The 15362-nt window shown below is 38.7% G+C and overlaps 2 protein-coding genes across 2 annotated transcripts in view; one reads left to right on the forward strand and one right to left on the reverse strand.

Moving 5' to 3' along the window:
- LOC135206784 (uncharacterized) overlaps positions 1-15362 on the forward strand; it is a 132386-nt gene that overhangs the window by 63992 nt on the left and 53032 nt on the right. The window contains 3 exon segments of the mRNA XM_064238279.1: positions 394-612; positions 717-920; positions 8713-8904. Coding sequence (XP_064094349.1) covers positions 394-612; positions 717-920; positions 8713-8904 — 615 coding nt within the window.
- The window catches only part of LOC135206678 (mitochondrial fission process protein 1-like), a 125622-nt gene that overhangs the window by 12865 nt on the left and 97395 nt on the right, over positions 1-15362 (reverse strand). The window contains 2 exon segments of the mRNA XM_064238068.1: positions 2200-2327; positions 9740-9797. Coding sequence (XP_064094138.1) covers positions 2200-2327; positions 9740-9794 — 183 coding nt within the window. The 5' untranslated portion in view covers positions 9795-9797.

Raw genomic sequence — 15362 nt, forward strand, 5'->3', positions numbered from 1 at the left:
AAAATGCAAAAACACATAGGGGACTGTGAACTGAAATCCGTCTAAAGGACAGAAAAATACAGGGAGACATAGTCTCCAGATTTGACATAAGATCCTCCCTCAACGACATGGATGTACGTCCGGTAAGACCCTAAGGTCCTTCCAGGAAACGTAGTCCCCAAACGCTGAATCCTATGGATCCCTCCTATTCACCTCGCCATCCTGGCGTAGCCATAGGAAGTAGAGGGATAGGTGAAGAAGTCTGGACGCTCTCGCTCGCCTTGCTAGCAGAACTAGCAGAAGTAAGTCATGGGCAGCCTTCAACCTGCGGTGATGGCCGTGACGCAAGCCTAGGAAAGCGTTTTGTCTGGAGAAACGCTTTCCCAAGGAGGGTTCAAAACTCTCGCACAGCAGGTGAAATGTTCACCACTACCGAGACTGGTTGGCCGTTGTCTGGGTGGGGTTGAGCATGCACCTGACTGGAGAGGGCCAGTGCTGTCCTCCGGCGTGTCCAAGTCCTCGTCGAGGCCGAAACCTCTCAAAAGGACCGAATGGGGGATCCACTACCAGATTCATTGTGTGCACGTCAACCTTGGGAACCGAGCAATCGCCACGAGAGCGATCACCGACAAGGCATGAGTCACCCGAGTGACTCGCTCCTTTCTTCCACTCCGTGCCTGAGTCGTGACGGTGAGCAGACTCAGTTTCACCGACTCTGGATGCACGCAAATCCGTAGATTTACATGCACTCAGGGAAACTCGCGAACGAGCAACCTGACACGAAACTAGTCTTAAGGGCAGAACCTCTAGGACTAGCAGCAGAAATGCGAACCAAAGTTTGCGCTTCTATGGCTCCCGATACCCTAAACCCTGGGGCACAGCACGACGGTCCTGTTCCTGAAGGAACAGGCGAGCCAGGGGAAGACCCAACTGCCTCCTCAGTTCGAGGAGGAGCAGACCCTTAGAAGTCCCGTGACAAAGACTTCTTAGGGGGGGGAGAATACCTTCTCCTTCTTCAGCAGGGAGCCTTAGAAGTCGAAAGGGCGGAGGTCGAGGTTGATTAAAAATATGATGATTCCGAAGAGGAAGATGACAACACTCGACAAGCTCTTCCTCCTCGACTTCTCCAAATTCTGCAAGACTACTTACCTAGGATGAGGTACATTTACCAGCATGAATAGAGTTAATAATCACAGGGCAACGACAAAGGCTTTGTCCAGTGAAAAAACTCCAGGATAGCAGCAGTAAATGAATGAGATTTCCAGCAGGGAAACAGTAGACACTCGAGGACCAAATATCACAGTAAGTACAAGTCACAGGTACAATTCCAAGGCTAGGATAATCACATGAAGAGATATCCAACCATCTACTGCTGTAATCAACTATCAACACTGATAGCTTGAAAAAGAAAGAAAATATGATTTAAGAAAATAAGGATACTCCTCTCGCATCCAAGGGCACCACTCTCCGAAATGAGAGGAGATCCCTCAAACACCAACACCACATGCCCCTTCTTCTATCTTCGTCCGATACCTAGTGAAAGAGAAAGAAGAAGAGGAAATACCAGAAGAAACATAGGACAAAGCTCTGAAGTTCCCCTCGGTAATTTCAAGGGTAAGCGTTAAATAATTTTGGATGAATACATCTCTCGTCCTAACATTAAAGGGCGAAAATATGTAATAAGGGTGTTGGTGGTACACATTTGCTGCTGACCTTTAAACACAAAGCAGAAAGGCAGCTAGCAAGGCTATCAACAAAAAAGTGGGTTTGCATATTAATTATATAAGTCAATTAATTATTAATATCATGCACAATACGTATATATATTCATTCAAAATACAAATTAAAGATCCCACCGGGTGTAATTAACGGCTAGTCAGCAAGAACTCACAAACATACGTCTTCATCGGAAGACGGCCGAAAGCAAATGTGGGGTGTTTACATCAGGGCAGGCAGGCCTACCCACCTACCACACGGTAGTTACTGCCTAACAGCCTTGTTCAAGAATTTAACGGCCGTATTCGGCCTACGCTGAAAGTAATTCCTTTCATACAGGACCGAGGGTTTGTATATCGTGTAGGGACAAACTGGGAATCAAAGTGTTGTTTACTGATAATTAATCATTATTTCACTATTTATTAGGAATAATTTCCATACTTGTGAATATGACAATGGTAGACAAAAGTTAAAACTTCATAACTTTCCAGAAAATATCTTTACCTTGCTCATTTTGGAAGACTTGTCATAAGTATCAGCTATCACATATGCTGATGCAACGCCATAGGTTGAACGCACAAACCACAGAGGTGTCAGGGCCCTAAATGCCTCTCCGACTTCATTTGCATATCCTGCAAGTAAAACAGAGAAAGAAATGACTTGGCAGTTTGAAAGACAGATTGCATTTGATGAGATTACCAGTAGTGATCACTATACATATTTAATAATGTTACTTCATTACACAAAAACCTAGTTTTTTCAAAAACACTCACTACTATCATACATTTGTCCATATTAGTAGTCTTGAATGTCCAACCTCACACACAAAGTCATACCCACAGTCATTTGTCTAGCAGATGGAAGCATAGTGGTTCAATGATATCATCATACTTTATGTAGTCTGGAAAAGACAGCAAAGCCTATGTGGTGGGAGGATGGTTTTTATGAGAAACTAGTTTTCCAATAAAAACTAATTGTCCAAATCACAATTTAGTTGGAGGCCAAGTTGCTGAGCACCCATAGTGTTTGCATCTACCTGTAGGATACCCGGATGGCACTAGAGGAGTAATGAGTCAGATACCAATGTTTTAATAAAAGGAGGGTTGCTCAAAATAATAACAAACCAATATATAGGTAGTCCCCGATTATCGGCAGACTCAGTTATCGGCAATCCGGTTTTATGGGGCTTGTTCTACGCCATAAGCACTCTTATTGCACTGATGACTGTATTGTCGCCATAAGTGCCATTATGGTGCCATAAATCGCAAAGTTTCAGTTAATGGCGGTTGTCACTATCGGCACACCCCCAGGAACGGAACCCACTGCTGATAAACGGGGGGACTGCCTGTACTATAGTATAAAAAAGCTTCTTTCTTTACATCTTATAGTAAAGAAAGCATCTTAGTAAGTTTCTTTAAGTTTAGCACAAAGTAACACTTACCATGTAAGTAAGAAATGAAATTAATTGAATTAAAATTCATTTTAGTATTAGTGACAAATACTGACTCAATCATCTAATGTAATAATAATAACCTAAAAGACCTTGTGATGGCTACAGCTGCCTCCTATAAAAGACTTTCCAGATTATCTCCAAGCAAGAAGCTGAAATATCCTGAGGTTGCTGTGAAACCTGAGGAAGTTCTTCCTGATCAGGAAATTCCTAAGGTTGTCCATCAAAATGGCTAAAAGGTCTGTGACTGCTTCAGAGGAGTTATGAGATTCACCTTTATATTATATTCTTGAACACTCAGAGTTTGACTAACCTCTGCTAAATAAGGCTGAACATCAGAAAGGGGTATAAGTCCAGTCTGACCCTACGATGTAGCATCACATCCGCCTTCCAAGCTGCTGGGTATGAATGGGCTAAGAAGTAAACTTCATACATATTTGTAATTCAGGTTCACTGCAAACAGACCTACCAATGGTATGCCCCACTAAAACATTAAAGAACCTCCACAAAATTCTTGATTCAGTGACCACTCTGACAGTAGGACCCACTTTCCTCCATAAGACTATTTGCTTTTACATACCACCATAGGAAAAACCTTGGAACCATGTATGACATAATGCATCTATAAACACAATACCTCCACGTGATGGGTCTTAATAGCACTGAAAATCCCTTCAGGACAAACTCAAATCTACTACCAAGTAATGTTAGGTTGAGAGACAGCCGTTTATGACCTCACAACCTGAGGTCAGAATGACCCCAATCTGAAGCAGCTCAGTGGGATCAGCTTCCAACAACACAAGATACCTGATAAGGGATTGCTACAACTTGATTGAAGGATTCAGATGGTGCTGAAACTGATGAATATAGGATAATCTCCTTAACTAGGCCTTTGATGGGCTAACCAGCTCTACTTACGATGATACTGAAACTGCTGAATGTGGGATAATCTCCTGATTCAGGCCTTTGTTTATGCTAACCAACGCTATGTACATACTTCCAAGTTGGCATCCAAACTTGAACATGAAACTGTCACTGAAGGCACCTAGGTCTAACTCCTGCAAGCTGGCATAGAATCCCATGTGTACACAAAACTGACATGAAAGGGGGGCTATAGGTTGTCATAATTCTGCCTCTGTTGCCACCATCACCAGGCAATCAACAAAGTATCTCCGAGTTCTTATACAATTTTTTGACATACCTATGCTGCCACTAGTGCTAAGGCCCCTCTGTAAAGGCTACAGGAGACATTTCTAAGCAGGAACAGATGACTTGAAATTAGAAAACCTTCCATGACCCAAAGAAAATGTACTTCCTCAATTATCTTTTCCACTGGACCTGTGGTAGCTGCAGGTCAGGTTTTAGCCATTCCTGAGAAGTTGGTGTGAAATAGCTTCAATCATCCTAGAATCCTGATTGCACAGAAATCTCAGGCTACTGGTTGCTATGTATGTACACCCTTATAATAGATAAGGCCTCACGCTTCTGGCTGACAAGATGACCATAGCAAGGTTACCTACTGTGCATCTCATAACACCTTGATAGCCCTCAGAACTTTTGGGTACTGTATACAGACTTCACATGCTCATTTTTCATTCCCGCAGGTCTGGGGAATGACATAAAAGCAATGGGTTTGTTTATGAAACTATATTTTTTTTTATTTTCTTTTAATACAAGGGCACTGCAGCTCATTCAGACTATATAATAAGTGATTCAGTTTGGCACTGGAGGACCTGTGGAATTTGAGGGCACAGTTGTTTTCTTTTGAAAGTTTTTGAAAGTATCTTCTTTTTTACTACTATCAAATCTAGGGCTTATCAAAAGAAATGGGTTCATATTGGAAAAAAATTTTGATGGTTGAGGCCAACATAAATTTTTTATTAAATTACAACAAAAACAATCATAAGAGAATACAGTGGGCCCCTGTATTCGTGGACTCTCAGATTTCTCTCTGACCATATCTACCATTATTCAGGGGAAATTCTCCTATTCACTGTATTTTTCTATGAGAAATATTCCAGAAATTCCTTGGTTTTTTATTATAAATTCCATTAAAAAAATGCATTTTTTTTTGTTTTTTGTGATAAAAACTATTAATAAAAAAAGCCATGAAAATTTTTAGTGGGGTTTACTAGAGTTTTACCTACCAAAATAAGCTGTTTTCAGCATTTTTTATAGTTATACTAGCTTATTGCTTGTCCTTTCCAGCTGCCACCTTTGTAAGGGATGTTTTATATTTCTTCTTTTTATTTATGTTTGTTTGTATTGTAGGCCACCCATGTAAAGAAGTCCTTTTATATTTTTATTGCAGACTGTAGATTCTCTGGATTCTTTAGTCTCAGGATGCTTAGAAAAGACATGAAGTTTTTCTTACTTCATTCACACAAATTAAAGTATACAGTAATTTACATACAAGTTTTAGTTTTGTTTTGAGAGTAGAGGCGAAGTGTGATGTTTGAAGCCTTTCTCCCCATGGCTGGTAAGGCACACACAACCTTGCCATATGGATGCTCGTTCTTCTCTCATTTCTCTGCTTTCTTTGCTTCTCCATAGACATTCTCCAAAGAGATGTCTCCTTCTAAAAGTGGGAAGGTCTTTTGCTGTGCTGCCTTCTGGTCTTTCTTCATTGGCTGATGATGTCATTTGTACCACCTGTTTGGGCAGGTAATTAATTTTAACACCTCCTTCGCTGGGTGTGACTAATGACGTCACCAGAAATGTCCGGGTTCCAGTGGTAGGTTAAAGGTTATTTCAATAGCTTTATCATAAAGCAGCGAATGCATTTATTTAATTGCTGCCCATACGATAAAATAAAAACTTCACTTGTTTGGGTTATTACGAGAAACACTTCGTTGCTTCATGCAACTCACTCACCTCTCTCTCTCTCTCTCTCTCTCTCTCTCTCTCTCTCTCTCTCTCTCTAATCTCTCTCTCTCTCTCTCTCTCTCTCTCTTCTCTCTCTCTCCCTCTCTCTCTCTCTCTCTCTCTTCTCCTTCACTTTACTATTATTCTTTTTTTTTCTCTCTCTCTCTGTCTGTCCATCGTCTATCAGTGGATTTCTCTCTCTCTCTTTTTATATCTATCTATATTTTCCTAACTAACATTATATCAGGGGTTCTAAAACTATTCACTGAATTCTAACTATTTGCAGGGGGCCTGGTACACATCCCCAATGAATACGGGGGGACCACTGTACTATGTGGTCTTACAGTATCTTGATAAATTTTAAAATGAACACCTAAGGCCACTATTCATATTGTCATTCTAATATTTATTTTTTACGAAAAAGACTTGGCTGTGCAGAAAGCCTTTTAAATCTGACTGGTATAATTATTAAAAATGTTCAATGGGTAGTAATCTGTTACCAAAGTTGCCTTATCCTAAACAAAGTATTGATCAAATACAAACTAAAAATATTACTAAACTTTCAGGAATACAGTTGTTCCTCCAGTATTCCTTGGGGATGTGTACCACAACCCGCAGCGAAACACTAAAAATCCGTGAATACTTGAAACCCCTCTAAAAATTGCTTATAAATGTCTATTTTGACAGTTCAAACACCTAAAAAACCCTCTAAAAATGCTTATACCTGAGTATTTTAATAGTTTTATCACAAAAATGAATTATGTCAAGAAAATTATGTGGAAAAAATAAATAAATTTTTTATTTTTTTAATAAAATTTGTATTTTTTCAAAACTAACAAACCTGAGGTTTCTTAAACATTAGGATAATCTTCTAGTGCTAGATGGAAATCCAGTAAAATTAATACAAAACAAACTTGTGTAAACCAGTAACTATTGGCACCTGTGCTTGTTCACGGGGTATTTTGGCAGCTCCAATAATGCCTTGGGCATCCCGTGAGAGCATCTCCAGTTACTCTTGCCAACCCAGTTTTGACTATCAGAAGGGGTGGTTTCAAGGTAATTAAGTGAGGGGTCATTCCATCTTCACCTGATCTAGGGTAAGCCCAGGTCTTAATCTCACCAAACATCTGGATTGATCTGTTTCCTAGTAAGAAACAACAGGTGTCGCATAATATTTTCTGTCTCGGCAACAAAGGAGGAAGGAACATTTAATGATCTATTTGACCCACATAGAATTATCCTTCCAGAAACATGTGCCTTAACATGCTGCAACGCAGACTCTGCATGTACTTAAATATGGTAATTCAAATGACATTTTGCACTCTTTTTTTTTTTGTCCCAGTAGAGCTTCAATTCCAGTCAGAGCTATGCTGGAAGAAGTTTCAGACTTGCCTTGAGAGATATTAAATCGATGAATCAAGTCAATCACCTCTGCATAAGCAAGCTAGAAACTCCTGATTCTACACTACTTCTGCTTATCTAAAGCATTCTATTTGGCCACCGATAAAAGTAGATCAAACCTATAAGCAGACAAACATCCGTGGGATTCACGGATGCCAGTCCTACGACCTCAGTACCTGTGTTCTCTGATGGCCGTTGCTAGCTAGTTCATGAATAGCCACCGGATGAACACAAACATCTAAACCTTTCAATGCTCCTTGATCTCGAGTGAGAACATCGTCTATTCCTCCAGGATGATGGCTCCCTTGAAGTAGAACGTGTGTCGTCACTGTTTCTATTATTGTCAACAATGTCCATTGGTATCTTGACCTTGATGTTCTGGTCTCCAGCCAAACCGCTACTTCACCCGCGTATTTGGGTGAGTTACCAATGCTGCGTTATTCTACCTTTTAATTGGAGTGTTACATTCTTTCCTCTTCAACTTCAAAGGTCTTACAGGAGAGACTGGAACCTGTTCTCCCCAGTCTTCAAATATCGATGCATACCCACTGCTGATTTCCCTAAATAATTGTGGGAGTATCCCCAAATGTCTTCCTCATCACTGTAGTCCCAGCCTCTTTCACCTCACTGTCCATCGACCCTCCCCTTCGGCCAGTGACAATGTATCTAAATGACGGCCGCCATTTGCTTTTCGTCATTAGCAAATACCCGCTGCACTTTCTTTTTAGATAGGAGTGTGACAGTCCTGGCTCGAAGATGAAGAAGAAATTAATCTTCTCTTGGCACAAGGATCAGCACAAAGTCCCTTACCCTCCAACACTTCACTGCTTCATGCACTAACGTCTTCAAATGTTGTGATGATGCCGAACTAGACGAAGAAGAAAAAGGAAAATAAGTAACAGACAATTTATGTCTTTTCTTCTTCCCTTAGCTTATTTCTCTCTCTTCCAAAGCTTTGCAATTTCTCCATAAATGTGCATGCTACTGAGTCTGAAATCAGAGTTACATCCGTTACACCGAAGATGTGAGAGTGGAAGTAGGCTGTGACGTAATGGCCGTCACCGAAGGAGCAGGCTGTGACGTCACCGCGCTTGATGGAAGACTGTGTAGATATTGATGGAATCCCTGTGGGGGCCACAAAGTTAATTTCCAAATTCTGTGACGTTGGAATCAATGCTCCGCTGTAGCTGTCGTAGCGTTCACCCCCATAAACTGCAGACCAGGGGGGAGGAGGGACACTCATATATGGATGAGCAGGAGGGAAGTGTGACGTCATATAGTAAGACAACAAACCTTCTAAGGTTGGTACCCCTGATAGGCCTAACACCCACCCACATCCACTCCATCCTGTGCGTCGAGGGCTTGAAACATACAACAAAGATGGCGATGCTCCCCCTCTCCCTGCAGAGAAGGAAAGAGCAAAATTATGTACAAAACTGCCCAAAACCCCTCCTGATGCCTCCAACGACAAATCATTAGAAGAAACCGAAGGGGTAAGGGAAGCACTCAAATACTGGTGACGAAACATATGGAACAACATCATCTCTTATCTCTTGTACTGACCCTTTTCATAAAACTTTTTCCATTGTTCCACTGACCAACAACGACAAATTGAACATGGATTAGTAATTGTACATACGTTTTCTCAGCACCTACTGCACGTTGGGTGTGATCTGTAGATACCGAAGTTAAAAATCTCGAACAAGGAAACCCACTCACTCCCAGTGTTTCCTTTGTTTCTTGTGAAATCCTGAATAAAGTTTTTGTTGGTGGTAAAATTCTCAATGATCTTTCACAATTTTTACAAACCTACAAGATCACACACACTGAGCACACCCAAAGAAAAGATAGAAAAGAAAGAAAAAACTAAACAGGCTTTCAAGAGTAGAGAGTAATCACATCCTTCCATAAAGGCATTGTGGGAGCTCCCAAATACCCAGTGAACAAGCACAAATGCCCCTAGTTCCTGGTTTACACAAGTTTCTTATTAATTTTACCGGATTTCTAGCCGGCACAACAAGATTATCCTAATGTTAAGACTGAAGGTTGGTTTTATAGGCAAATTTTCCGCAAATAATGAGTATACGTATATGTTCCATAGAGAAATCTGCGAATCTGGAACCACGAATAGAAGGAGGTTAACTATTTACATTTCTGCATTATTAGTAATATGAAGAAAAGAAAATTTCAATGTACGTATTCATTAAACAAATGAATCTAAATGTGTGTATATATAAAAAATAAAATCTTCAACAAAAAGAACTACTAGTAGATCCTCAAAATACCATAATAATGCTCCTCAAGTTAACATAGTGTAACATATCTTACCTAAGAGACGTACAGGGGTGTCTCTGTAAATGTCCACTTCCTTTACTTCAGACATTTTCTGTAAATATAGAACACTTAGAATGATAATACGTACATGTATTTCAACACAGTAAGTACAAAATTAATTGTATACAACACCTGAACCTGGGTCTTTTGCAATAATGAGACTATTATTAAAACTTTGCTATACATATAGTATACTGTAAACAGTGTAATTGACAGAAGCAATTTATTTCACATCTGAACCCATACAGGGAGAAAGCGGGTTAAGAAATGTTCATGACGATGATATTTTAGACTTAACATCTTTTAATGAAGTACAAGGTATGTTTATGAAAATGATATAGACTTAACATCTTTCAATGAAGTACAAGATAAGTGAGAAAGGGAATTAAATGACTGAATAAATTAATTGGACTAATTTGCCAATTATAGCCACTAATGATCATTCCCATGCCCAAGGAAGGGCTGGAGTGAGGTAGGGCATCCATCCATAAAATATCTGCCATAACAAATTATGATATAAGCCACTCAATGAGTGACAGAAATACTTACAAAAGGCTTATTAAAAACAACTTCACTAATTAGTAGAGATTAAGATGAGAAGAAGTAGAAGTCATTAATGATCATGCCACCGTGAAAAAAAAGTTCAGCTGGCATCATTTGCAGTTACTGCTAAATTAATCATACTGAAACTGAGATAGCTAATGGGAGCTGGTCAGCATTCATACTCAAGCCTTATCTTCTTTAGTTTCATTGTATTAAAACTTAATCAAGGGATAGTCATTATGACGGGCAAAGTTCAAAAGACTGCATTTGATATTCACAGAATAAATTTGCAGCCACTCCTTAGGTTTCTAGTCAAGTAGGATGCAGCACCATAGAAGTGGTCGAGGTAAAAACACTTTTATCTTTTCTGAGAGATCCATTGTATTTACTGCAGTACATGTGGAACAAATGATCTTACAAGCTTCACTTGAAAGAATTATTTCACAGCCTATGTACTCTCCATTGCTAGACCAGTCCTATTCAGCCAGAATGTGTGTACGATGGGTATATAGGCTATACGTATAGGATGATCAATAAATTGAAATACAATGAAAACACTTGGCACAAAGAAAAGAATAAACTATAAATTAAGCATTCAGAAAATCAGTAAAGGATAACAAAGTAATTTCTTAATGAAATAAATACCTACAGGTAATGCAGATAGCCAAATCAAGTTACCTATACTATTAAGATTTTCCACACAACAAACTAAGCAAGGTGATGAGAAAAATGTTTAGATAAAGTCAAAAATTAAAGAATTTTTTAGTCTCAATATGACTGTCAGTCTGTGAAAACAGTGACCTATGGAGTTTTAAGTTCTACATATACAAATGATACATGGAATTTGATACTTTTAAATTTTAAAAAGTTGGGTTGTGGGGGAGAAATAAAAGTAGCTTAGGGCACTTATTTCTATATGAGGTTATGTTTGACCAAAAAGTTTTTCACGTTTTAAGCATAATTTTACTTAGCATAGATTATCTGCAGAACAATTAAACATATACTGTAGTACTGGGAAATTATTCCTCAACCAGTGGGTAAAACTATTTTATTTGCCAATAAGTATGTTGTATGATATATTTTTTTTCCTCAATCATTGGGTGGAATATTAATGGATCTAGTGATTTTGTTTCATCAATCTGGGCTACATGAGTAACATGACAGATATATGTACATACTAAAATGTGCTATGTATTCAGCCTTTGGGGTATTTTGGTCTTATACAGTAATGAATGTTATTTATACAAATATCACTGAATTATGTGTCTGTGATTTGCCATCCCATTTCCTTGTCATTCATGGATTTACTCAATACCTATACCTACTTGATACATGCCCAGATGGATGAATAATACACATCAGTGATGGCCTTATTCACTGGAGGTTGTATAACAACCTATTTCATGCATTTTGTTAAATTTATATCTACTATACTCTATAACCACTGATAATTACAGAATGACCTAGACTTTCATTATTTTTCAGAGTTTAAGGCATGTTTCTACTCTTTAAAAAATAAAAAATTGGAAATTACCAGTAACACTGGTACTGATCAACTGGAATTTTAAAATTTGCCTTACTTCATTTCCATTGTTATGCCATATTCAACATTTGTTCTTTTCATCCAAACCAATTACTCTTCCCACCTATCCTGTTTAGTGTAACTCGTGATGTCATTGCATAATCGTGCCCCTGCAGGAATAATTTGTAAGGCAGTATTGGTAAAGTCATGATGCTTCCATCCCAGGTTTGATAGACAAATATTCTCTAGTCATGATAAATTAATTCAGGCCAAACACTACTGTAGTCTATCCAGTTATAAAGTTACAATACTACATTTAGTAGTCTCAACAACACCAATTCTAAAACTGGTGAAGTAAGGTTTTTCAGATAGTTTTTGATGTGGTTCCGAAGAGTATTATTTAGTATCAGTTCCCACTGCAAATGCTTGGTTAACCCACTAAAACATCCCTATTTAATAAGGTACAAGTGCAGCCTGCATAAAATCAGATCCAAGACAAGAATACAAAATATCCTAACCTTCTCTTAACCTAGCCAATCCTCAGACACCAAACCCAGAACTGACAAGTGGACTGTACCAACTTGACATCATGCATATCAGAATGACAAGTTCATGACTATTCCTAAGTGTTACCTCTTATGAAGAAGTGGAAGCCCACTCACAGGCCATGTCTTTAGAGCAAGGCAAAGTAAGATGGGATCAAGTGTCCTAAAATGGATTAGGATTAACTATGGTAAGTTAGGTTACTGTATGTCCACAATTTTCATTCATCTGACCTCCTTTCCACCACCACCCACTGGCCCCAACCTGACCCAGCCTCAAAAAAAATTTTTTTTTCTCACTGATGCTCACATTAGCCAAATTGCAAAATAAAATTTTTCAGAACCACAACAAAAACAGTAAAACTGCAGGCATGATTTGCACCAGTTGCAGACCAGAATATTTTGTTCATCCAATAAGGGACTGAGGTAGATTTTTAATAAAGAAGAGCTCCACATAGAGATATTGTTTATTAATAAAATATTTTACTGAAAACATAGGAAAGAACGCATATGATGCAATACAGATTAAATAAACTTGAAAAATTTACTGAAATAATCTGAGCAATTTACCATCTTATATGTTTTCACACAGAAAAGAAAAAAATCTGCAGATGCCATTTTTAGTATCTGCTCTTTGGAATTACCATACCTAGCACAATAAACATAAGAAGGCAAATTTTTCTCACATTATTTTGATAATTCCTCAAGTTACCTCATCTGTACTACCTACATCAACACCATGTTCCATATTGGGTAACTCTAAGCCCTCATTCCGCAGTAAAGTAGATTATGGCAGTTGACGTTTTTCCTACGTTATTTTACTTACTGAACAAGAATTTAAAGTAATAATTATTCGGGCGACTGTAACCCCCAGGGGCCAACACTACAAACACGGCGAAATACATTGGACGCCCCAATCCTTAGTGGATGTCGTATTTGCGGTTACGTTTCGTGCAGGGTATTTAAAGAATAGTTCCGCATGGACTGCAAGGAAACGTAACCGCGGATACGACATCCACTAGGGATGGGGCGTCCAATGTATTTCGTCGTGTTAGTACTGGCCCCTGGGGGTTAATTACAGTCGTCCGAATAAATATTACTACTATAAATTCTTGTTTAGTAAGTAAAAATAATGTAGGAAAACGTCAACTGCCATAGTAACTACTTTACCGTGGAATGAGGGCTTTAGAATTCCCCACCCCATATTGTTCAATAAAACATTTTTACTAACCTAACTAACAATGGGAGGGTATCTCTGTGGAGCTCTTCAATTAGAATTATGGGGACTGGTACTAAACACAGCACCAATTTAACACACACACACTAGTAGTTACTAACTAGATAGGTGCAGTAATATCTGTAGCTTTCCCAAGAACTAGGTATCCAACATGGCTAACCTATTTTACATAGTTTCAGAACTGAAATGTGGGCTAGTACATCGAAAAAAATACTTCCCTTACTTTCTCACCTAGACTTGTATTTTTTTTTTTAACTGCAATTAAACTTCACTGCCACTATTTCTTGTCACCAAGCCTTAGGGTAGAATAATTACCCAACATTTTTTATTCTCAGTTTCCTAAAAGCAGGAGTGCCTGCCATCCTGAGTCAATGTATAGGGTAAAAAACCGCATGGTACAGGGGTGGACCATGTACGATCAATGTGTACAACCCAAGAAAAGTACATTATAACGCGTCCTGACACCGGAGTAGAGGTCTTTTAGCTCCGTTTCCTCACAACAAGAAGTCACGTCTGATGCCCATCTCCGATGTCAGGACGCGTTATAATGTACTTTTTTTGGGGTTGGGTACATATTGATCGTACATGGTCCACCCCTGTACCATGCAGTTTTTTACCCTATACTAGCGAGAAAATCTTCAAATTTTTCGGGAGAAAATTAATAACAAATGACATAACTGGCCAGTAAAATCTAGACGTAAATGATGCATGTAACTATAGCCTTGTAGGTATTCAAGCTGGTTTGCACCAGCATTACCTACCTAGCCTAATGTCAAGGTCGAAAATGCATCAAACATTACTACTAGAAAAACTGTTGCAAAATGTACCTACGGGTCACATTAATTGGAAATTAATATAGCCTACATGATATTTATTTGGCATTCTCCTCAAAATGGTGACTACATTAACCAAGGATAATTTAAGAACTGGCCCTATGAGGCTGGCAGGGGGGTTAGGCCTCCCAAGGTTAAACTGGTCCTTCCAAGACCAGAATAGGTTAACGTAGTACACCTAAAAAGAACCGGTTTCTGGATATTAACAAGAATTGTATTTATGACATTATTATACTTTTAGACTAAAAATAATCAGCTGTGGACATAAAAGAGTGGCTAATACATAACGTTCCAGATTTCTTACAAAAACGTGATTGACAAACTACGGTCGTCCTAGTCCTTCTTGGTTTGCGGAACCAATTTAACAACAACACCGGCCGCCGGCTTTGCGTAGTAATTGATCCCGCGTTATAATTTGTCCGTCCGATTGCCTAATTTCATTGTTCGTTAACATTTTCTGTTGAAAATGCATAAATAACATGATACTGATATTAAATTTTTTTTTATCTAAAGACTAAATAAAGTAAAATTCATATTTTATATACACAAGTGTACTTTAGGACTTCCTGCAATCAGTCCCATAGAGAAACGTCAGCACCACCTCATTAATTTGTCTTATAAGTACCATCTCAATTGTTCAACAGAATCAAGCAGCAAAGTATTAATCTTTTTTATATCAATACAGACACACAACCCCGATAAGACCGACTTGATGGATTCCGTTTACAGACAGTACGAGGAGTAAATAACACGCACAGATCGTTCGACACGGGTTTGTTTTGATCACGTGATAATGACGTAATGTTAAAGCTTTTTAAAGTACGCAGTGTAAATAATAGAGTAAACCCCCACCCCCCCAAACAAATCAACTATTCACTAAAACTAACAATGATGAAATGTGTACCAGAAACGCAACAAATCGGCATTGGGATATGTATAG

The sequence above is a fragment of the Macrobrachium nipponense genome, chromosome 31 (assembly GCF_015104395.2).
Source record: "Macrobrachium nipponense isolate FS-2020 chromosome 31, ASM1510439v2, whole genome shotgun sequence".
Taxonomy (NCBI): domain Eukaryota; kingdom Metazoa; phylum Arthropoda; class Malacostraca; order Decapoda; family Palaemonidae; genus Macrobrachium; species Macrobrachium nipponense.